This window comes from Physeter macrocephalus, chromosome 5 (genome assembly GCF_002837175.3).
Source record: "Physeter macrocephalus isolate SW-GA chromosome 5, ASM283717v5, whole genome shotgun sequence".
Lineage (NCBI taxonomy): Eukaryota > Metazoa > Chordata > Mammalia > Artiodactyla > Physeteridae > Physeter > Physeter macrocephalus.
The window spans coordinates 52,517,615-52,543,629 of NC_041218.1; the positions used below are offsets into that span (position 1 = coordinate 52,517,615).

At 35.6% G+C, this 26,015-nt stretch overlaps 1 protein-coding gene and 1 pseudogene across 6 annotated transcripts in view; one reads left to right on the top strand and one right to left on the bottom strand.

The window, feature by feature from the left end:
• The window catches only part of PALS2 (protein associated with LIN7 2, MAGUK p55 family member), a 108,680-nt gene that overhangs the window by 32,984 nt on the left and 49,681 nt on the right, over positions 1-26,015 (bottom strand). For 4 of the 6 annotated variants that reach the window (XM_055084954.1, XM_028489970.2, XM_028489971.2 and 1 more), the window contains 2 exons: positions 17,988-18,106; positions 2,709-2,861 (listed from right to left, as the gene is read on the bottom strand). In XM_055084954.1, the coding sequence (XP_054940929.1) occupies positions 2,709-2,861; positions 17,988-18,104 (270 nt within the window). In that variant the 5' untranslated portion in view covers positions 18,105-18,106. Of the gene's footprint in view, positions 1-2,708; positions 2,862-17,987; positions 18,110-26,015 lie in introns of all 6 variants that reach the window. The other 2 variants (XM_055084955.1, XM_028489973.2) reach the window with 1 other exon arrangement.
• LOC102996661 (protein C1orf43 homolog) lies at positions 21,721-22,522 on the top strand (annotated as a pseudogene).

Here is a 26,015-nt window from a genome sequence, read left to right on the forward strand (position 1 = left end):
GGCCCCCGTACCGCAAAAAAAAAAAAAAAAAAAAACACAACAAAACAGGACTGAAAAAACCTCCTTTGTTACCATTTGAGATTGCTATTTTAAACAATTCTTTACTTTGAAAGTTGGTAAAGGAAAGAATCTAGCATTTCCCTAACTTTTCAGTAGGAAATGCATTACAGGTTAAACAGCTCAGTTAATGAGGAAAAGCTCTACTTTATATAAGAACACCAGCTAATAAATGTAGAATGAGAGAATTTGAAAAATGTCATTTTGCAACCTCTAATGAAAATATTGATTCAGGCAAGGATTATTAATTTATGTTTGTCAGTAGGTAAATGGTTGAAAGGAAACAGCATTTGTATAATGCTAGAATAATAACATACTAGATTACTTCCTAGTGGAAAGGCTTTCAAGGGTAGGATCAGGCTGTCATTGCTCTTAATCAAGGACTAATCTCAGCATCAAGAGTGATGGACCAACCTATTATACGTTGTCTGATGTAGATTATTTTATGTTGTATCACCTTACTTAAGATGCATTCTAGTTCCAAATAATTAATTTGAATCATCTTTTAGGTAAAACTGCTGTTTATAAGAAATAGAAGTGATAACTAAACAACACAGCAGGAAAGCAACCAGATAAATCCAGGGAGTGGATTCTGTAGGACAATGGCCTGGTCTCTTCCATGGGTCAACATCATAATCAACGGAGAAAGGGATGGTCCACCCAGATGCCACACAGGGACCTAGGCTGAAAACTCATATGCACAAAGCAGCTACAAAGAATATTTTGGGGGAAATGGAGATGTGTGAATATAGAATGTGCACTACATGAGACAGAGGTCCACTGAAATGAAAAAGTGGAAATCAACAACTGAAAAAAAGGGTAAGTTACAAAATAGCTTGTGCAAAATGATTGCAATCAGTAAAGGAAAAAAATATGTATGTACATTTATGCCTAGAAAAAGTATGGAGGAATATGCACTATGGTAGTACAGTAGTGGATTGGGTAGTAAAAATGCAATGTCTTAATTTTTACTTGTTGCCATTTCATAATTTTACATATTTATTAAACTTTATATAAATTTATGCATTAAATTTTATATACTTATATAAAAAATATAGCATGCTTGAAAAGCTCTACCAGATGCTTCTAAGGTATTGCAAACTTAATATGGCCAGTTACCTTAACATTAACATGTCCAAAACAGTTCTCCTAGAGTGGATGCCATCAATTGTCTGTCAGAAATCCTGTCCTTATCAACTTCCCACATTTCTCTTCTGCAGCTGTCACATGTAACCACTCAGTAAGCACTATTGATTTTGCTGCTTAGAACTTGAAAATCCTCACATTTCCCACTATCTGTACTGCCGTCACAACTTCTTGCCTTGGTACAAAACCATCTTGGTACAAAACAATCTGACCTCTCCGTGTTTAATAACCACCACCACCCACCCACCCCCGCAATCCCGAGCCAAAGTTTCCCAATGTCCTCAGGATAAAGTCCAAATAACTTAGTATGCCTTATAAGGCCTCAACTAACTGGCCTCTTCACAAAGGTGTCTTTGACATGTGTTTGTATTTTTTGTACCTAAGATACAGATTTACGTAGGAACCATCTCACTATAAATGTACATAATTTTTGCAGTAACATTGTTAAAGAGTCACAGAAAGTCTCTGAGAAAAAGCAAAGGGGTGTTGCCATTTGATTTTTTTTTTTTTTTTTTTTTTTTTTCGGTATGCGGGCCTCTCACTGTTGTGGCCTCTCCCGTTGCGGAGCGCAGGCTCCGGACGCGCAGGCTCAGCGGCCATGGCTCATGGGCCTAGCCGCTCTGCGACATGTGGGATCTTCCCGGACCTGGGCACGAACCCGTGTCCCCTGCATCAGCAGGCGGATTCTCAGCCACTGCGCCACCAGGGAAGCCCCTCCATTTGATTTTTAATGCTAAGATTTGCAATGGCAAGCAGGTGACACTTTATCCCAGGACCATTTATTGAACAGTCCATTCTTTCTCCACTAAAATGTAGTATCTTGGTCATAAATCAAGTTGCCATTTGTCTGTGGCAAACGTATTTCTGGGGTTACTACTTTTCTAATACTGCCCCAATACCACACTGTCTTAATTACAGGTTTATAAGAAGTCTCCTCGACCTCCTTTTCTTCTGAAACTGATTCTTCTTTGGTAAACTGATTAACTCTTCACCTACATAGACAAATGCTTAAATTGCATTTATTTTTATTTTACCTACGGAAAGTATGCTATGTCATAGTTTCCATCATCATACAGCTCTCTTTTGTTCCAAGGTCATCAACTGCACCCCAGTCTTAGAAGCAATACTGAAAATGTATACAGCTGGTCACAAGGAGGGCTGGGAACGTGGCAGTGAGGAAGAAAAATGCACTATCACAGGGAGAAAAACATCCCCAGCATGTGGTGTGATGGTGAAGCAGGGCTGTTGTTGTTGTTTTTAATTACACAAAGAAAAATCCATTCTGATATATTTCTGTGACAGACCCTATACATCTGTATAGTATGTGTGTCTGTTTATGTAGTCCCAGCAGAATGGGATATTAAAATATCTAAGTTGGAATTTGCAAAATATGGCCCTAAATAATCTTTAAAAAAAACATCATCTTAAACTGAAACTTAACTACTAAAGGAGAATATTTTGGGAATATAGGGGACTTGGAAAGAAGAGCAATAGGGAAAGTTTACCTGGAAGTGAGGCTCTTTGAGTATACCAACCAGTTCTGCCACATTTTCATCCACATTTATTAGAGGAGTGATATCTTCAAGAATTTCGTTGACTAATTCCAAGTTATTATCACTGACAGCTTCTAGTTTTGAATCTTCTAGCCTCTCGTGAGCCTGAAAAGACAACAGTATATGAAAATAATAACACACACTGTTTTGCTCCAGACCGTGGTTTTCTTCTTGATTTGTTTCCTTTTTATAAGAAGGTTTTAAAAGATATTACTTGAAGGTTTGATTCACTGCAACCAAATCTTTCAATGAGAGGTAATATATAGATTTCAGAGTAAATGTTATCATGCAATATAATAAATCTTGGCCTCTATTCCTGCCCTAAAAGTAATGGAAAACTCATTTTTATAACTAAACCATGAAAAAACTGAATAGGCCAATGATAATTTTAAAAATGTATTATATTTCCTACCTGACAGAATTTCCTAATGACTTTCTAGTCTAGACTCAAACTCTAAATGATACCGTTTATGCTTTATTAAATGATTAAGCATAATAAAAATAAAAAATAGGAACGTAATCGTTATATGGATTGTCATTAAAAAATAATGAAAATCATTTTGAGAACCCCAAATGATAATGCTAAAGCTACCATTTTCCAATTTTGAAAATTCAGCAGAAAAAGGCAATTCAGGAAAGGCAACTCTTGAACTGAGCCTTGAAGGACCATATGATCTCATTAGGGGAATGATCCCCTTATGTCTCCATATCTTAAGCTTATCTGTTCTTTTTAATCTCACAACCTTTTCCACAGAAAATGAACCATGAATCATACTGTCAGAGGAAATACGTAGTCTTAATTATCCTTTAATAGTGGGAGTAAAGCAGAGTTTTAAATTCAAACTTAGAATGAACACTAAGCAGTCTCTATCTTTTAAGTGTTGTTTTTCTGATAAATGGTTGCTGTCTGATTTTGAAGACAGGTAGAGCATAACTATAAAGATTTAGTTTATAAATGAAAACATGCAAGATGACAAATCTCATACTTAACATTTTAAAGTTCAATTCTGTAAGTGACAAAAAATCCAAATTTCAAGCGGCAACAGTATCAAACTTTAACTTATCCCTATGATACTTAAGATGTTATTTCTACCATATTGAGTGGATCCTTCAGAGTTCTAACACATCTTCTAATTTTTTTAATTTTTAAATTATATTTTATTTAAACAAAAATATCATTTCACATGTATCAATGTAAAATTGTTAATGAGCTATCTAACAATCTTGGTTTTTGTATGTCATCTTCTAAATGATACACTTTCTAATTTTAAAAATGCATTTTTACATTTAAATATATTTTTCCAGGTAATTCACAAGATTGAAATAAGTTTAAGTAGAAGAGAGGGGCTATACATTAGCAACATTTTAAAGAAACACCTCTGAAGAAGAAATTTTAAGTCATATGAAATAAACTGATACAGAAGAAATTATAACTGTTCTAAAACAAAGAAAATGTCAAAAGACCAAATGTAATTTAAACAGAGGAATGAGTTTCTATTAGATTTAGATAAGAAAAAAATTAAGAAGACTAGAGAATGCCACAAAGAGTGAGAACAGGTAAATCTATAATTTTCTTAAAGTATAATACAAGCCTAATAAAGACAGGATGATGAAGACATTCAACATATATATCACGGAATGATCATCACCATTGGGAAAAAAAGTAATGTACACAATTACTTAAGTCTTACAAAACAAGCTAGAAATGCTAATTGTTTTAATACAAATATTCGTTGTTAATAAATCTAATGTAGCATCGTTAACCTTGCAAATACTTTTAATACTCTTATGGTAGCATAAGAAATCTTAAAAAAAAGGAAGAGAAGAACTTTAACATTCATTGAGGGCTTTTGTTTTGTGCCAGGAACTATATTCTCAGCGCAGTATGAGATTGTGTGTGTGTACTCAGCAAAGGTAGGTATGTTATTATCATCTTCACCTTACAGACACAGACACTGATGATGCAAAATGAGATACAGTGATTGCTTGAGTTCACACTACTGGTAAGTGGCTAAGTCAGGTAGTCCAACATCAAGGCTTGAGCTCTTACATACTAAAGCTTACTCGACTTTATCACTATACAGCCAGCTACTCTATCATCATCTTGCAGTTAATTATTTAATCTAAAACATTATGCAATACTCTCACTCATTTAAATGTGTGATATATGCTCTCATTGACTGCTAGTTGAGTTGTTGCTTCTTAGCATGGCTCTTCCAGTCTAGATGTGTTAAGTTATACTCTTATGGTTCAAGAATACCACCCACCCTTTCAACCTTCACCTGTTTGCTCAAACAGCTACAAAGATCACCTCTTTCTCCAGGGAACAGATAATGACTGGCTTAAAATTTTCAGGTACTAAGCCAATATAGTTTCAACAATATCCTATGTTACTTTAGATATTGGTAGACTTTGATGAAATTCAAGTCCTTGGGAAAAGTAAAGTAACAGAAACGATCATTGACTTGAAAACTCTAATACACTTCCCCTCCTTTCTATGTTCACTTACCTTATTGCTCCCAAATTCGGAGAGGACAAGAGGGAATGTGGAAAGACTGATGGCAAGAGAGAAAGAGGAAGTCAAGTGGAGGGCAGAATTATGCTATAAAAACAAATATACCTGAAGGTTTTTGCACATCAAAAACCTGGTACAGACTGGTTTTATGGTAGGAAAAAAAATCTCACTACACAATACATAAATTCTCAGAGGAAGAAAAAGTTTTTAAGTGAAACTGCAGCTATAATTATATTAATACAGAAAATTAGTTTCTGAAATATAGTTGGGTTCAATCAAGATCAATTTTAGTTTTTCCAAGAAAGCTAATACAGGTCCATATTTGTTAATATGTAACTTTTTAAGTTCTAGGATAATGTGAAAGAAGTTGAGACCTTTATTCACTTTAAAGTCAGAATTTATTTAGTAGCTTTCAAGAGGCAAGTACCAACTTGAATTTAACTAACCAAACAAACAAAAAAGACAAAGGAAATACTGAAAACGGACCAGAGAAACAGATATGAATCACATGCTATTTGAATAAATGGGTCTTGCGTCCTTTAAGAAAAAGCATTATTAGAAAGCTAGCACAACTCAATAAAAATATATGTCACCTGCCACAAGTGCTTGGAAGAACATGCCACGACTGGCTTTGTAGACTTGGAGTTGATACAAATATAGCCTAAGCCCTCTTGTATGTCCAGTTCTGAGAATCCTACTCACCACTGAACTTTAGAAAAATGAACTGCAGAGAAGAAAAGTTCTTTCAAAACTTCTGGGTATTTTACCCAAGTACAGTCCATCTATGCTTGCAAACAAACAAACAAAAAATTTTAACAAAAGTTATGCACTATAAGTGACAAATACCTGGTAATGATAATGGTATTGTGATTATGTGTAGTAACCTTATCTTTCTCCCTTAAAAACAAAAATATCATAAATTTTGTTTGTGTCTTCTTAGAACATGGCTAAGTATACTGTAGTTGCTCATTAAGTATTTCTTGAAAAAGCTAAGTAAATAGGAGATAAGATTGACTGTGGTCAAGAGACATCCTCTTCTTTTATTCTAGAGACTTCTGAACAAAAAAGATAAAGAGAAGTTCACAAGTAACCAAAAAATAAGAATTTGAGCAGAAAGTAGAAATGAGACAGAGAGAATGGAGAATTCAATTTTTATTTTGCTTCTGCATACATGATGTCAAAAAGGATGAGATCTGTTCTGTTGAAAAAAATGGATGAAATAAGTGTAACTAAATTAGAAGTGAATTCTCTAATGAGTAAAGAACTTGTCATCTAGTTAACCAAAAAAGGTTCAAATTCTTAGATTAGATAAACTATATCTCAAGGCACTCAGGGAGCTGAGCCACTCTTAGAGATACCTGTAGAATTAGGAGACCCACACAGATGTCAAAAACTAAAAACAGGAATCTTATACTTTTTAAAAGCAGAAAGAGCTTTTTAAAAAGCTTGGCTTTAAATAGTATTCAGAGAAAATATAAAAGAATCTTTTTATAATCATTGAGTGGGAAAGACATAACTATGATGCCAAATCCGGAAGCTATAATTTAAACAAACAAAAACAGGCCCAATAAAATAAATTGCATTGAACATTTAAAATTGAACATTTAAAATTTCTTCTTGTCAAAAATCAGCAAAGTCAAAATACAAATGACAAACTAGGGTCAAAATATTTACGAATCATATTGCAGACCAAAGGTTAATTTCCATATATATACACACACACACGGGAGGGGGAGGATTTCTATAAACCAGTAAGAAAAAGATCAGCAACACATTAAGAAAAAGGGCAAAGAATAAGAAAAATTCACAAAAAAGGGAAAAAAAAAGAAATTCAAATACTTCTTAAACATATGAAAAGATATACAACCTCCTTCATAAGAGAAGTGCAAACTAAAACTACACTGAAATACTTTTTTAAAAAATGAGATTGGCAAGGATAAAATTCTGGTAACATACCATGTTGGTGAGAATATGACAGAAGACAGGCATTCTCACACATTCTTTTCTGGTGGGAACACACTAGTGAGCAGTTTGACTATATCTACCAAAATTACAATGATTCTTTTAATATTTATCCTAGAGATATAGATACATATGCAAAATAACATGTAGCAAGACTGCGTATTACAGCATGACTTGTAAGTGAAAAAGTCACCTAAATATCTATCAGAAGTTAGACTAAAAAATTTTTGTTATATTCATGCAATGGAATATTATGCCACTTTTACAGAGAATGAAGGTTCTCTGTAGGTACTGATATGGAATCATATGCAAAAAAAATCAAAATTTAGAACAGAAAGTATAAACCCACAGCTACTATTATATTTACTAGTGAATAATATTATATTTAACACATGCTTTTCCCCTAAGATTGTGAACAAGATAAGGATGTCTGCTCTCATCATTCTATTGAACATTTGTACTGAATCTTCTAGCCAGGACAATTACTCAAGAAAAGACCAAATAAGAATATAAAAAAGAATGTATATGTACAACTGAGTCTCTTTGCTGTACAGCAGAAATTAACACAAAACTGTAAATCAACTATACTTCAATTAAAATAAATAAAAAAGAACCAATGAAAAAAGTTTCAAAGAAAAAAAAATAAATAAAAGGCATTCAGATAGGAAAGAAGTGTAGAAAGAAGAAAACTTACCAACCTAGAATTATGTCTATACAGTCAAATTATCCTTCAAAAGTGAAAGAGAAATAAAGACTTTTTGTCAAACAAAAATTGAGGGAATTTGTTGCTAGTAGACCTGCCTTGAAAACAATGTTAGAAGAGGTTCTTCAGAGAGAGGAATATAGGTTCAAAACTCAGATCTCCATAAAGAAAAGAGCACTAGAGAAAAAATAAATGAAAGTAATAAAACCTTTTTAAAAATTCTTAATTAATCTAGTAGATTAACTCTTCAAAAATAACAGCAACAGTGTATTTGATGATTACAGCTTATGGATAAATGAAATGACTGACAGCCATGCTATAACGCAGAGACTGGAAATACTCTGTTATGAGGTAGTTACTTCACGTAACTACTGTATTATTATACTACAGTGAAGTAATACAGTGTTATTTGAAAGTGGACTTAGATTAGCTGTAAATGTGCACTGCAAAATCAAGGGGAAACCACTAAAATCTTTTAAAAAAATAAATATAACTGATATAAGTTAAAAGAGGAGAAAAAAATGAAGTCATATAAAATGCTCAATTAAAACAGAGATGGCAGAAAATGAATAGAAGACCAAACAATAAGAAAATAAGACTCAAGTACATGTTGTCTACAAAAAACCCACTTTAAATATAAAGACACGGGTAGATTAAAAGTAAAGATAATGATGAAGACATAGCATGCTAACATTGATCAAAAGAAAGCTGGAGTAGCTATATTAATTTCAGACGGAGCAGTCTTCAGAGCAAGGAAAATTATCAGGAACAAAGAGAAACATTACATAATAAAAAAGACATAACGATCTATAATGTAAATGCTCCTAACAACAGAGCATCTAAACAAGTGAAGAAAAATTTCATAGAACTTCAAAGAGACAGATTAATCCACTATTGTAGTTGGAGGCCTCAACACTCCTCTATCAGCAACTGACAGATCCAGCAGGCAGAAAAATCAGTAAGGACAGAGTTAAACTGAACAGCACCATCAATCAACTTCATCCAACAACAGTAGAGTGCACATTCTTCTTAAGCTCATATGTAACATTCACCAAGATTAACCACAGTATGGGGCCATAAAACACACCTTAACAAGTTTATAAGAATAAAGATTATAAAAAGTATAATAAAAATCCCAGCTACATTTGTTGGAGACAAATCAACACACTTCTAAATAAGATATGAGTCAAAGAAGAAATCTCAAGAGAAATTATGAAAAAATCTGAACTAAATGAAAATGAAAATACAACTTATGAAATTTTGTGGGATGCAGTGAATGCAGTATTTAAAGGGAAATTTATAGCACTGAATGCATATTTAGAAAAGAAAGATCTAAAATCAATAATCTAAACTTTCAGCTTAGGAAACTCAAGATAGAAGATCAAATTAAATCCAAATTAAATAATAAAATTTAGAGCAGAAATTAATGAAACTGAAAACATGCAATCAAAGAACCAAAAGCAGGTTCTTTGAAAAGACCAATAAAATTGATAAACTTCTTACCAGCTTAACTAAGAAAAAAGGGATAAGACATGAATTTACTAATATGAGAAATGAAAGAGGCCATCATTACTGATGTCTTGGATAATAAAGGAATGGTATGAACAATTCCATGCACATAAATTTGATAACCTAGATGAAATGGACCAATTCCTTGAAAAACAGAATCCACCAAAACTCATTAAAGGAGACACAGATAATCTGAGTAGCCCTATATCTGTTAAAGACATTACATCAATAATTAATAGCCTTCCAAAACAGAAAGCACCAGGTCCAGATGGGTTCACTGGTAAATTCTACCAAACATCTAAAGAAGAAATTATACCATTTCTTTACAGTCTCTTCTAGAAGGCAAAGGAAACACTTCCTAACTCAATCTATAAAGGTCAGCATTACTCTAATACCAAAACCAGAAAAAAGACATTACATGTTATTATACATGTATCAAAACCCGTCAAATGTACAACACAAAGAGTGAACCCTAATGTAAACTATGGACTTTAGCTAATAAGGCTTTAGATTTATAGAAAAACTCAGCAGAGAATTCCCATATATCGTCTCTCCTACCCCTGGTTTCCCTTATTCATATCTTGTATTAATGTGATAAATGTTATAATTAATGAGCCAATATTGATACACCCTTATTAACTAAAGCCTATAGTTCACACTTCCATGGATTTTGACTTTTATGTTGTACAGTTCCGATGGTTTTGACAGATGCATAATGTCACTCATACACTTTTTTTTTTTTTTTTTGCGGCACATGGGCCTCTCACTGTTGTGGCCTCTCCCGTTGCGGAGATCTTCCTGGACCGGGGCACGAACCCGTGTCCCCTGCATCAGCAGGCGGACTCTCAACCACTGCGCCACCAGGAAAGCCCACTCATACACCTTTAAAGTATCATACAGGATAGTTTCACTGCCCTAGAAATGTCCTGTGATCCACCTAGTCATCCCTCCCTTATACTCCCCCAAACTGTCAACTACTGACTTTTTTGATACCGTCTCTATAGCTTTTGCTTTTTCCGGAATGTCATAAAGTTGGAATCATACAGTGTGCAGCCTTTTCAGACAGGCTTCTTTCACTTAGCAATAAGCATTTAAGGTTACTCCATCTCTTTTCATGGCTTTATAGCTTATTTCTTTTTATTGCTGAATGATATTCCATTTTATGGATGTACCACACTTTGTTTATCCATGTGCCTATTGAAGGACATCTTGGTTGCATACAAGTTTTGGCAATTATGAATAAAGCTACTATAAACATTCATGTGTTTGTTTCTGTGTGGACACAAATTATCAGTTCACTTGGGTAAATGTCAAGGAGCACAATCACTGGATTGTATGGTAACACTATGTTTAGCTTTGTAAGAAACTGCCAGACTGTCTTCCAAAGTAGTTGTACCACTTTGCACTGCTACCACCAATAAATGAGCAGCTTCCCTTTTAGGATATATGTTCTGCAAATATTTTCTTCCAGTCTGTAGCTCACCTTTTCATTTTCTTAATGGTGTCTTTTGCAGAGGAAATCTAATTAATCAAAATTTTCATTATGCCTTATGCTCTTTATGTCTTATCTAAGAAGTCTTTCTCTAATCCAAAGTCACAAGTTTTTCCCTTATGCGTCTTTTTAGAATTTTTTTAGTCTTAGCTCTTACATTTAGATCTATTTTTAGCTAATTTTTGCATATAGAGTGGGGAAAAAGATAATGTTCATTTTTTTGCATATGAATATTCAATTGTTTCAGGAACATATATTGAAAAGACTATCATTTCTTCATTGAATTATCATAGTGCTATTAACAAAAATCAGTTGACCATGTAAGTGGTAGTAGTCTCTTTCTGGACTCTATTCTGTGCCATTGATCTGTATGCTGATACTGCGTTGTCTTCATTACTGTAGGACAATAGTTATCCTTGAAATCAGGTTGTGGAAGAGATCAAATTTTGTTCTTTTTCAAAATTGTTTGTCTGGTCTAGGTCCTTCATCATCTTGTCAGTCTGAAATTTTGGCTGGGATTATACTGAATCTTTAGCGTGGTTTCCAGAGAATTAACATTTTAAGATTATTGAGCCTTCCAATTCCTTCATTTATGTAAGTATGTATGTAGGTATGCCTTTAATTTCAGCAATGTTTTGTAGTTTTCAGTGTCAGGTCTTGCACATATTTTTAAAAATTTATTTCTTTTTCATTAAATTACAATTTCCAATTGTTCATTGCTAGTATATAAAAATACAATGGATTTACATAGATTAATCTTTTATCTTGTGTCCTTGCTAAACTCACTAATTAGTTCTAGCGGGTTTTTTTATTTTCTTCCTTAGGATTTTTGGCATAGATGATAATGTCATCCTTGAATAAAGACAGTTAATTTTTTCCTCTTCAATCCGTATGCCTTTTAATTTTTTTCCTCGCCTTTTTGCTCTAGCAAAGACTCCCAGTACAAAGTCGAAAAGAAGTGATAACAGTTGAACAGTAGTGATCTTAGAAAGCATTCTATCTTCCACCATGAATTACGATGTTAACTGTAGGATTTTTATAGCTGCCCTTCATTAGGTTGAGGCAATTTTCTTCTATTCTTAGTTTGCTGAGTTTTTATCAGGAATGGATATTCAATTTTGTAAAATGCTTTCCCCACAACTATGAACATCATCAAACAATTTTGCTTATCATGTCATTAAAATGGTGACAAACATTTATTGGTTTTCAAATGTTCAGAAGCTTGTATTTTTAAGACAAAACTCACTTGGCAATGAGGTATTATCCATTTTGTATGTTGCTGGATTTGATTTGCTAATATTTTCTTAAGAATTTGAAGTCTATGTTCATGAGGGATACTATTCTGTAGCTCTCTTTAACTGAACTGTTTTTAGCTGGTTTTGTTATCAGGGTAACACCAAGACTAGTAAAACAAAACTGGAAATGTTCCCTTCTCTTTCTTTTTTCTAGAAGAAATCATGTAAAATTGGTATTATTTCTTCCTTAAATGTTTGATAGAATTTTCTTTTGAAGCCATCTAGGCTGGAGCTTCAAGTTTTTTTTTTAAAATTAATTAATTAATTAATTTATTTATTTATTTTTGGCTGTGTTGGGTCTTCGTTCCTGCGCAAGGGCTTTCTCTAGCTGCGGTGAGCAGGGGCCACTCTTCATCGCGGTGTGTGGGCCTCTCACAGTCACGGCCTCTCTTGTTGCAGAGCACAAGCTCCAGACATGCAGGCTGAGTAGTTGTGGCTCATGGGCCTAGTTGCTCCGCAGCATGTGGGATCTTCCCAGACCAGGCCTCGAACCCATGGCCCCTGCAGTGGCAGGCAGATTCTCAACCACTGCACCACCAGGGAAGCCCGTGGAGCTTCAAGTTGTAAACTGCAAATATTCAATTATAAAAAACAGATACAGTGCTAGTCAGGTTATCTACTCTTATCTAGGTTTCAGTCATTTGCATCTGTCAAGAAATCATCTAGTTATCATATTTATTGCCATAAAGTTGTTCACATTATTTCTTATTATTCTTGCAATGTCTGTTGGATTTGTAGCAACGTCCTCTCTTTCATTTCTGATACTGATAATTTGTGTCTAGCTAGAGGTTTACCAATTGTATTAATATACTAAGAGTTATATTGATTTTTTTCTAGTTGTCTTTTTTATATCACTCATCTTTATTATTTACTACTTTCTGCTTATTTTGAGTTTAATTTGTTCTTTTTCTATTTGCTCAAGGTGTACACATGATCATTGATTTAAATATTGTTCTTTTCTAATATAGGCATTTCCCTCTAAGCGCTGCTTTGCTGCACCCCACAAGTTCTGACATGTATTTTCATTTCATTCAATTCAAAATATTTTTTATGTTTCTTTGTGATTTCTCCTTTGACCCATGGCTATTTCAAACTATGCTGTTTAATTTCCATATATTTGGGGATTTTGGGAATAACTCTGTTATTAATTTTTAGTTTGATTTTGCTGTAATCTGTACTAGTTTCCTAGGTCTGTTATAACAAACTGAGTGTGAACTCTGCCCAATGTCCCGCATGTTATGAGGACTTTCCACTCAGGCTGGTGGGAATGCCAACTAAACTATTCCCCATCCCTTGTGAGCCCTGGAAATTGTTTGGCCTACTGAGCTTTCCAGTGGGTCTTTCCTTGGACTCTAGAGCTGTGCTTCACATATGCACAATCAGCACTCAGCCAGAGATTTGAGGGCACCCCTAAGCAAATCTCCTTAGCTTCCTCCTCCCTGATACTCTGCTACACAAATTCCAGTCACCTCCACCTCCCCAAATGCCAAGCTCTACTAAGACTGCTGGGCTGTTTGTGCTTCCTCTTTCTGCACTGCAGCATGGAAACTACCCTCAGACAGTATCATAATGCTCACCTCATTTCTTTCCTTTCTCTCAGGCATCACAATCCTGTGCTGCCTGTTGTCCCATGTCTGAAGATGGTCACCCCCCTTCACCTTTGTGCTAATTTTTCTAGTTTCTGGAGTGAGGGTAATTCAAGTCTATTTTCTCTCCCTTACAGCTTGGGTGGAATTTATTCATTCTTATAATTTTACTTTTGGTGGCTACCCTAGAGATCTCAATATGCATCCCTGACTTTTTTTTTTTTTAATTTATTTTATTTTTGGCTGTGTTGGGTCTTTGTTGCTGCACGTGGGCTTTCTCTCGTTGCGGCGAGCGGGGGCTACTCTTCGTTGCAGTGCGCAGGCTTCCCATTGTGGCGGCTTCTCTTGTTGCAGAGCATGGGCTCTAGGTGCGTGGGCTTCAGTAGTTGTGGCACACAGGCTCAGTAGTTGTGGCGCGCGGGCTTAGTTGCTCTGTGGCATGTGGGACCTTCCAGGACCAGGGCTCAAACCCGTGTCCCCTGCATTGGCAGGTGGATTCTTAACCACTGCGCCACCAGGGAAGCCCTGCATACCTGACTTTTTATACAACCTTAAGAAATTACTTTTACCACTTCCTGAATAATGAGAGCATCTTACAATTGTCTGAATCATTAAGTCCTTCCTTTTGGGCTATCATCTGCACATATTTCATTTATATACATGCCATAAATGCCACAAGACATTACTATTATTTCATCTTAAAAATCAGTATTATTTTATATTTACTCACTAATGTTCCCTTTATTTTGTCATTCTTTCTGCCTGAAGAACTTCCTTTTGCATTTATTGTTGAGTAAATGGAGACAATTTTTCTCAGATTTTGTTTGAAAAGAAAATCCTTATTTTGCTTTCATTTCTGAAGGTTGCTTTTGCTGAAAAGGGAATTTGAGGTTGGCAGTGTTTTTCTTTGAGCACTATAAGGATCTCAATCCACTCTGTTATGACTTCCATAGTTCCTGTTTTATCGCTAACCATCAGTCTTAGTGTTTCTCCTTAATGTGTCTTTCTTCTCCAGTTGCTTTACAAATTTTCACTTTATCTTTGATTTTCAGGAGTTTGTGATATTCTGAGGAATGTTTTGCTTTGTATTTTCCATGCCAGGGGGTTCACTTGCCTTCTTGAATCTATCAGTTGATGTTGTTGTTCATTAGGTTTGAAAATTCTTGGCCATTGTGTCTTGAACTATTTCTTCTGTCCCATTCCCCCTGTCCCTCTTTCTGGGATATTAATTACATGTGTATTTGATCTTTTTGAGAATGCCTCACGTATTGTCTTTTCCAGACATACTTTTCAATGAATTTCGGTTTAGATGTTTTCTGTTGACCTGTATTCAAATTCACTAATCTTCTTTCCTGCTGTGTTTAGTCTTCTATTGTCTTGGCCACAAAGTTCATTCGGTTAAGAAATATGTTGTTCAATAAAATTCCTGGTGAAGATGAAAAATGTCTTTTATTTTTACTTCAAACCGAATGAACTTTTTGGCCAATCCAATATTAAACCCATCAAATGAGCTCTTAACCAGATACTGTATTTTTGAGTCCCTGAGTAACCATTTGATTGTTTTTGATTCTTATTTTCTAGTAATATTTTAAATGCCTTCATTTTTTCCCACTTTTTTCTTCTATTAAAAATATGCGGGCTTCCCTGGTGGCGCAGCGGTTGAGAGTCCGCCTGCCGATGCAGGGGACACGGGTTCGTGCCCCGGTCCGGGAAGATCCCACATACAGCAGAGCGGCTGGGCCCGTGAGCCATGGCCGCTGAGCCCGCGCGTCCGGAGCCTGTGCTCCGCAACGGGAGAGGCCACAACAGTGAGAGGCCCGCATACAGGGGAAAAGAAAAAAAAAATGCTATTTAGGGGCTTCCCTGGTGGTCCAGTGGCTAAGACTTCAAGCTCCCAATGCAGGAGGCCAGGGTCAGGGAACTAGATTCCACAAGCCACAACTAAGAGTTCGCATGCCACAACTAAAGATCCCACATGCAGCAACTAAGACCCAGTGCAGCCAAATAAATAAATAAATAAATAAATAAATAAATAATAAATAAATAAAATGTTTTTTCAAGCCTCCAAAAACAAAGTATCACTTAAAAAAATATATGTTATTTAAAAATCTTTGTTTATAAACTTTAATAAAAGGGTCATCTATGGGACTGCTTCTGTTGTTTTTCTCATGATTATTAGTCACATGCTCCTGCCTTTCCACTGGTCTAGCAATGTTTGGCTCGCTGTTTCCTCAGCAATTTATCCATTTTTCTCCCTACTTGTGCTGGGAGTGTTGGCCTGCTGTGACTTATTATCTCTTTCCTGGAAGAAGGTCCTCCCTTCCTCCTGGGATTTCTGTGCCTTCAATGTAAGGAATACCCAACTACCATTGCTTTCATTTTTTGAGAAGCTGCTTGAATGTTGGATACTACTGGGTGATTCTCTTCCTAATTTCAATTTTATCATCAAAAGATTACAGTAGCACTTCAGCTGCTCAAAAGTCATACAGCCATTTCACTTGTTGAGAACAGTGAACAAGATAATCTTCTGAAAAGCCAGTATCAGTGACACAAAAGCCAATAATTTTTTATGCACAGAAATTCTTAAGAATACACACACACAGAGAGACACACAAACACAGCTTGTGCTGTGGTAGAAAGAGCACAGAATTTGAAGAAATAAGATTTGGCCTAAATATTTTTGTCATTTACTAGCTAAGTGACCCTAGGCAAATAATTTTTCTATTTTTAAAACTTAGTTTTCAATTCATAAAGTCGTTGCAAAGATGAAATGGTATATTTTAAAAACCCTTATAAATGATATGCACATTGTAAGATGCCTTACATAATATTATCTAGTTTTGAAATCTACATCTAAAAGCTGTAAATTAAATAAACATGGGGATGGGGTGTAATAGATACACCGGCAATAAAAACTGACAACCAACAGTATGTATGATATCAAGAGAGAAGTAAACGCTACTTTTAAAGTAGCAATAAGAGCTCAGGGCAAGCAATTTAATTAACAGGCTTAAACAGCCCTTACTTATTTCAACAGACCCTGAAACTATTACTTTATCTCAACACAGTATAGTGACTGATATTTGTGACAAGAAGCTAGTATCTGAAGGAAAATCATATCCTATATATCATTATTAAAGGAATATCTAATAAATTTTTGAAAGACTACAATCAAAAATGACAAATAAAAATTCTAGTTGGGTGATCTGCAAGTGGATAAGTTTCTACTTAGAAACCAAAGCTTTTATGTCATATGACCTTAGAATGATTACACTGATGAATAAAATGAAGAATCTGTATCATTAACTCACTCTTATTAATAGAACACTTTGTAAAAAGTATGATTTTTCAGAGCTCTTAGAAGAAAAGTAAGAGACTATGGCTAAAAAATGATCACAGGACAGGGTGAAATCAACATTTTAGGAATGACAAGATGGTTACATGCAGAAAACGTCAGAGACATAAACGATAATGTCCTACTGTATAGCAAAGGGAACTATATTCAGTATCTTGTAAGAGAAATAAAAGGGAAGAAAAGAAAATGTCAGAGAGGGTATATGGCACAGGTTCTTGAAAGCAAGAATCATCTGAAGAATGGAAGAGCACAGTTGTGAAATAGTTAATACACTAAGCTTTAGTGACATTTACAAAAATTATTACAGGGAAATAGTATAATTGAAATGAAACTGGGCCAAAAATGGTTGTAAGAATATATTTATGGATTAGTTAAAAAGATTACTAGAGAGTTGATTATAGAAACAGACTCAAAATGTCAGGGTTACCAAAAAAAAAACAAGATTTCAAAAAGTACTATAGATAGGAAGTCAAGAACTGAAATGAAAAAAACAGGTACATGGTCCAATGTAAAAGAAGAAAGTCAGTACCTTGTTGTTCAAAACGAAACGGAGACAGGACCAGAATCTTTTCCACAGACCTCCGTTATAATACAACTGTTCAGTTATTATTTCCCTAAAACTTTAAAGTCAGCACAGAAAAGGCAAAAGTGGTCTAACTTCTGTGTACAGTAAGATCTCATTAGCTGTTAACTGTTATTATTTGCTAACAAAGCCTAAGGTATATTAACCAGGTTCTAAAACAGTAATCTGAAAAGACCTCTGTAAAAACAATTTAAAAAATAATTTAGTTATCTTATGAATAAACCAATATACCTTAGCAAGTGATTTTACAATAGGATTCTCCATTATCCCCTTGAGGAAAATTAGGTCTATTTCTTCTGCTCCTGTAGATGAGGGCAGCTCCGTAAGGTTATCCAACACTTGCTGCATTGCTGCTGAGATAAAAGCAATAGTAAAAAACAAACAAACCTTAAATTCCAAGCTATTATGAAATACAACTATAAAAAAGACATTATCAATTAACACTCTTTTGAAAAGTCACATTTAAAGAACTGAATTACTGAACAGTAGAAATTTCAAATGGACTTCCCATGAATTAGCAGCAGGATAGGTTTTTACATGCAATTTGGGGTTTACCAGACTATATAATGCATATTTAGAACCTTATACTTGTTTTTTATTTTTCAAATTAAAAAACATTACTCAAGAAGAAATATAAAATTGCAATAGAGCAATTAAAAAAAGATTAATCAAGAAACTTCCAACAAGCCCAGAACCAGATGACTTCACCAGTGAATTCAAGAACTAAAACCATTACTTCACAAAGTCTTCCAAAAAAAGCAGAAGAGAAAGGAACGTTTCCCAACTATTCTGTGAGATCCTGATACTAAATCCAGACAAAGACATCACAAGAAGACTACAGCCAATATCGTTTACAAGTACAGAGGCAAAAAATCTTTAATAAAACACTAGCAAACTGAATCCAGCAACGAATGAAAAGGATTGTACACAATGACCAAGTACAATTTATCCCAGGAGTACAAGGGTGGTTTATCAACATATGATAATCAATCAATGTAATACACTGTATTAATAAAACAAAACCACATGGTATCTCAATAGGCACAGAGAAAGCATTTGACAAAATCCAAAACCCTTTCATGATAAAAAGAAAACATTCAACTAGGAATAGAAGGAAATTTCCATTTCCTCAAGGGCATCTATGAAAAACCCATAGCTAACATCATACTTAATGGTGAAAGACTGGATGCTTTCCCATAGATCAGGAACAAGGCAAGGATGTCTACTCCTGCCATTTCTACTCAACACTGTACTGGAGGGTCTAGCCATGGCAGTTAGGCAACAAAAAGAAATACAAGGCATCCAGATGAAAAATGAATACGTAAAACTATCTCTTTTTGCAGATAACATGATCTCATATATAGAAAATCCTAAGGAATATATACAAAAAATTTATTAGAACTAAATAAATGAGTTCAGTAGGGTTGCAAGACAGAAGATCAAAATACAAAAATCAATTGTATTTCTATACACTAGCAATGAACAATCTGAAAATGAAATTAAGAAAACCATTCCTTTCACAATAGCATTAAAACAATAAAAATCATTAGAAATAAATGTAACAAAAGAACTGTGAGATTTTTACAGTGAAACTATAAAAACATCATTGAAAGAATTAAGACTTAAATAAATAAAAAGATACCCATATTCATGGATTCTATAGAAGACTTACTATTGTTAAGATGGCAATATTTCTCAAATTGATCTACAGGTTTAATGCAATGCCTATTAAAATCTCATCTCCCCTCGCCCTTTCTGGTAGAAGCTGTTATATAAGCTGATACAAAAATTCATGTGGGAAATGCAATGAACCCAGTATAGCCAAACAATCTTCAAAAAGAACAAAGCTGGAAGACTCACATTTACTTCAAAACTGACTAAAAAGCAACAGTAATCAAGACTGTGTGGTACTAGCATAAAGACATATAACTGAGAGTCCATAAATAAATCCACTTTATGGTCATTAGATTTTCAACAAGAGTGGCAAGACAATTCAAAGGAAGAAGAACAGTCTTTTCAAAAAATGAATTTGGGACAACTGGATATGCATATGAAGAGGGTACAGCTAGACCCCTATTTCATTCAATATCATAGCCTTAATTTTATTCAGATTAGTTTTATTAATTTTATTTTCCCTTGATGCTACTTTAGAATAAGCCTACTAATAGTACAGTTTTTTAATATTTTTATTTTTTATTAAAATAAAACATTGTCAAAAGTCAGACTGTATTACTAAGTGGCTTATAATGAAAAACAGCAGTTCTCTGTTCCATGCTGTCAGCATCTTTCCCAACTTATCCTATTCTACAGAAGCAACTACTTTGAATTTGTTGTTTCTTTTAATCACAGCTGTATTTCTGGGTAATGTGCTAATATTGCTACTTTTTGATTTACCCATTTTATACATTATTTATTTTTGTTAAAATAGTACTAGTGTGATGCTTTTACTTCCCCTTATCTCCACACTGGCAATTTAAATTTATTTTTATTTATTTATTTGTTTTGGCTACTCCACGCAGGATATGGGATCTTAGCTCCCTTACCAGGGATTGAACCTGCACCCCCTGCACTGGAAGTGCAGAGTCTTAACCAATGGACCGCCAGGGAAGCCCCCAGACTGGCAATTTTTAAAATAAAGTCAACAGTTAGTGCTTTTCATATAGGACTCCTATAAGTTTTTTCCCAAATGTTCCAACAAACTTCTCCCATTTCTATAGTTTTTCCAAATGCTCAAATATCAGAACTATTCCCTGACTTCGAACCCTGAACTCTTTCCCAAGTATTTTTCTCTCGCATTTTAATTGGAACAGGTTCATCTTTAGATCTCCTTCTCAGTATGTATAAATGAGTGACAATTTTGTAAGTAAAGAGGTAAACAGGAGAAAAATGTGCATTTACAACAAGCAGAAGGAAAACTGATATTGAGGTAAGATGAAGAAAGAAGACACTAGGAAATAAAGAATATAAGCAAAGTTGTTTACTTCATAATTTTGCTTGAAGTCCAAAGTGTACTCTGGGCAGGGAACAACAGAATCAACAATCTGTAGAAGTATTCTTACCCTGTGGCTATAAATGTAGTTAACTCTACTTTTCATGAGTACTTTTTTCTTTCCTTTGACATTCTACGTATGTCTTTATTTTTATTGTGGAAAATTCCAAACATACACAAAAGGAGACAATAACACACCCAACAATTATCAGCTCTAACAATTAGCAACTCATGGCCAATTTTGTTTCATACCCCCATATACTTTCTAACCTACATAACTTTGAGGCAAATCCCAGATGTTGTATTTCAGTGTTTATGTCTGTAAGATCGGGACTCTTTTTAAACAATGTAACAATACTGTTAGCACACCTAACAAAATAACAGTAATTCCTTAGTATCATCAAATATATAGCTGATGTTCAGATTTCCAGTTGTACTGAAGATTTTTTTAAAAATGTATCTTCTATATTGGTTTTCGCAGCATTTGAATTTTTATATCTGTGCTTAATTAAGTGGAAGAAAAGAGGCAGAGATTGTGAAATATACCCTTGGTTATTTTGAAGACCTTTGTAAGTTGTTACTCATTCTTTAGTATATGAAATTTAATTAAAACCTAGTAAGTCTGTCAATATCCCATGTTCTGAAAAGGGAATCTAGATTAAAAAGTTGCCAAACACTCCCAAACTAATTGGTATATTTAATGGAGTTTTAATGAAAATACAGTAGACCCCCTATATAACCATGTTTTCAGGCCAAGTCTGGCTTGGTCTTCCCTCCACTAAGGAAATGGCCTGGCTGGGGAGCTCCAGGGAACTTGGGCTGAGGAGGCAGGGCAGTGGGGTAAACTGATACAGCTCTATACAGGTTAGGGAGGCCAGTCTGGAATGAATGTTGTGCTGGTGAAGGTCGACAGGAATCTGGTATTTTTACTGCCATTTATTTTTGTGAAGAAGTAAATCATGAGCTTTGCAATGAATGAAATCTTGAAGGGGACCTCATGTCCCTGAGGGGCACATGCCCCCAAAATCTTCAAATAGGAGACTGATATTCTACTGTCCAGACTTTGGGATATCAAGTACAAACCGTGACTCCTTGTGGAGGATGGTCCAAGACTGCTACAGCTGGAAACCCAAGGAAGTCAGAATTGCTACAACTATCTGCATAGGATGAAACTTATGGACACCATCTGTGCCTCTGAAAACCCAGTTCGAGCTGAAGGCTGGCATCCCTATTCCTTAATGGGCAAGATTTTAGGCTCCTATATGCTAGATCTTCCGAAACATTAGTAACCCTTTCAAGGGTCTCTGCAAGCCCTTCAATGATACCCTGCTGGATGGCTGAGACAGCCTGCCATGAGACATGGGTCTGTGGCCGGAGAGAGTACCTGTGCTATCAGGGGGCCCTGACTGAGCTGGCTCTGTGGTCAAAGCTCAAAGTGGGAGCTCTCAGCAACACCTCCGTCAGCAGCCAAAGACCTAACCCAGTCTCCTGAAGTCTCCCAACCGCCATCAGGTGACACAACCTCCTCTACAGTCAGAAGAGTAAACACGCCAAACACTTCCTCAAACCAAAGAGCTTTAAGGACAACTACAGTGGATCCTTGAACAGCATGGATATGAACTACTCAGGTCCACGTATGTGTGGACTATTGTCAGTAAACATGTACTACAGTACTAATCATCTGCTGTTGGTTGAATCTGCCAACACGGAACTGCGGAGACAGCATAAGGGGATTTTCCACTGTGTGGAGGCTGTTGTTCAAGGTTCAACTGTATAACACACTGGGGAGTACTCTGCGATGGAACTGAAGGACCTCATGGGAGACTGAGACAGACAGACTGCAGTGTGCTTGCCAGGCAGCCCACAGGTCTTCTGGTTCTGCAGGCCCAGAGTGGGCCAGGTGAAGCCCCTTTGAGTGCAGAGCTCTTAGAGCTCGTACCTAGAGGATCATTCCCTAGCCCTTTCTTACGGGCAGTTTCAGAACATGTGCTAAAACTTGATTTTCCCCTGGTAGCACTCTTTTCTGGAGTTGAATTCAGATGTTATTCTTAATGTTTACTGTCAAAAAGTCCTCACTTAGTTCACTTGTCCCGTTCCAGGCTATTTAATTCCCCATTCCAGGCTATTTAATTCCAAAGGTGAGAGCTGGGGTGAGGGGACTTGCTATTTTCCATATCTTCCCCTTTTGAATGGAAACTATTTGGGTTTAGGGAGTCGCAGAGTTGACAGGTGGGAAAAGCAGACAGGAACTGGTGAGGAGGTTAGGTGAGGGGGTGGGTGAGTGTGGAACAACCCACCCTGGTGCTCTGGTTACACCAGGATGTCAAACATTAGCATAATTTCCCAGACATGCAAGGATCTGCCCTAACACCTTTACTCCATACTCCGTCATGAATAAAATTAATAACGTTCGAACACCAGGCATAATCCCAATCTCCCTCGTTTATTGGGATGTTATGGGACACGGTGAATAAATAATTGCCCCTCACAAGCCAATTCACTGGCTTATAAATTAGATATCTAATAACATTAACTACTGAAAAAAATACAACAGTTCTTTTTAACTAAATCATCCTAAAAGCATATGAAAACAATAAACAATATGAGAAAATTACAACAAAGAGCAGTGAGAGAAAATTAACCTCATAAAATATTAAAACATAAACTAAATCTGGGACTTCCCTGGGCGCAGTGTTTAAGAATCCGCCTGCCAATGCAGGGGACATGTGTTCAAGCCTGGGTCCAGGAAGATCCCACATGCCACGGAGCAACAAAGCACATGTACCACAACTACCGAGCCTGCACTCTAGAGCCTGCGAGCCACAACTACTGAGCCCACAAACCACAACTACCGAAGCCCATGTGCCTAGAGCCCATGCTCTGCAACAAGAGAAGCCACCGCAACGAGAAGCCTGCAAACTGCAGTGAAGAGTAGCCCCACTCACTGCAACTAGAGAAAGCCCGCGCGCAGCAGCGAAAACCCAATGAGCCAAAAAAATAAATAAATTTAAAAAAACATTAACTAAATCTATAATAACCACTCAGACACGGATTACCACAGGGCAACTCTTGCATGTGAAAGCTTAATATATGAAACAGGAAGCTCTCTGTAGTGGGAACCTTGCGCAGTTGAGCTGGAGCCAGAGAAGCAGGGAAGTGTCCCAATTTACTTAGAGATTCCAGGAAGAAAGGAAAGTCCCAAAACTCAGAAGGTAAGTTTCCTACAAGTTCCACTCCTCCTCCTTAATTACAGGAGGATGGACTCTTTAATCAGAAGCCAGATTCAATGACATACAAATGGGGTTCCTATTTAAACTGGAGAAAATTTAATATATTTAATCTAGACCCTTCAATTACAGATATGATCACTACACATCAAGGATCACTACACATGAATATTAAAAGCTTGAATGCAACTCACCAAATTCAACAAATAAATATTAACTGCCAAAGAAACAGACTTACTATCTACCAGGGGATTAAAACAAAAGAAAAGAAAGAGCAAAAGATAGAAAAAGATTAAATCATAGGGTGGGTTGGGGGTGGGAATAGCAGGGATCACATTGAAGAATTTTCCCACTAGAAAAGGGCAAAATATGAGAAACCTGCTATGGATCATAAAAGAACAAAATTTATAAGGTAATGGGAAATTCAAAAATAGAAAGAATTAAAACAGAAAGCAGAAATTAATCCAAGAAGAAAAAAAAAACCCATAGATTTGATCAATCCATGCTGGCTGTTTCAAAGGTCCAATAAAAAGAGACTGATACTTGGCTAGTCTGATTAAGAAAAGAGAAGACACAAATAACCTTAGGAATGCAATGAGAAAATAACTGCAGGCATGAAGAAGATTCAAAAGAAAACACAGTGAACAATGTTATTGTAAAATCCAGTCGAGTAGAGATTTTCTAGGAAAATGTCAATTATTGAAATTTAGGAAAAAGAGGTAAAAATTAAAACAGATCATAATAGAAGAAATTAAAAAGGCTTCCAAAAATCTACTATTTTAAAAAGACATTAGGCCTCATGTATGACAAACCCACAGCAAACATTATTCTCAATAGTGAAAAACTGAAAGCATTTCCTCTAAGATCAAAACAAGACAAGGATGTCCACTCTCACCACTATCATACAACACAGTTTTGGAAGTCTTACCCATGGCAATCAGAAGAAAAAGAAATCAAAGGAATCCAAATTGGAAAAGAAGAAGTAAAACTGTCACTGTTTGCACATGACATGATACTATACATAGAGGATCCTAAAGATGCCACCAGAAAACTACTAGAGCTAATCAATGAATTTAGTAAAGTCACAGGATACAAAATTAATACACAGAAATCTCTTTCATTCCTATATACTAACAATGAAAAATAAGAAAGAGAAGTTAAGGAAACAATCCCATTTACCAATGCAGCAAAAAGAATAAAATACCTAAGAATAAACCTAACTAAGGAGGAAAAAGACCTGCATGCAGAAACCTATAAAATTCTAATGGAAGAAATCAAAGACGACACAAATGGAGAAATATACCATATTCTTGGATGAAAAGAATCAATATTGTGAAAATGACTATACTCCCCAAAGCAATCTACAGATTCAATGCAATCCTTAACAAATTAGTAATGGCATTTTTTTTTTTTACAGAACTAGAACAAAAAAGTCTTAAAATTTGTATGGAGACACAAAAATTAAAGACCTAAATGTGAGACCGGACACTATAAAACTCTTGGCGGAAAACATAGCCAGAACACTCTATGACATAAATCACAGCAAGATCTTTTTTGACCCACCACCTAGAGGAATCAGACTTGCTGACTTCAGACTATATTACAAAGCTACAGTAATCAAGGCAATATGATACTGGCACAAAAACAGAAATATAGATCAATGGAACAGGATAGAAAGCCCAGAGAGAAACCCATGCACCTATGGTCAACTAATCTGCACAGCAAAGGAAACCATAAACAAGATGAAAAGACAACCCTCAGAATGGGAGAAAATATTTGCAAATGAAGCAACTGACAAGGATTAATCTCCAAAACATACAAACAGCTCATGCAGCTCAATATATTAAAAAAACCAAAAAAATACCCAATCAAAAAATGGGTGGGGACTTCCCTGGTAGCACAGTGGTTCAGAATCTGCCGGCCAATGCAGGGGACATGGGTTCGATCCCTAGTCCAGGAAGATTCCACATGCTGCGGAGCAACTAAGCCCGTGCGCCACAACTACTGAGCCTGCCCTCTAGGGCCCGCGAGCCACAGCTACTG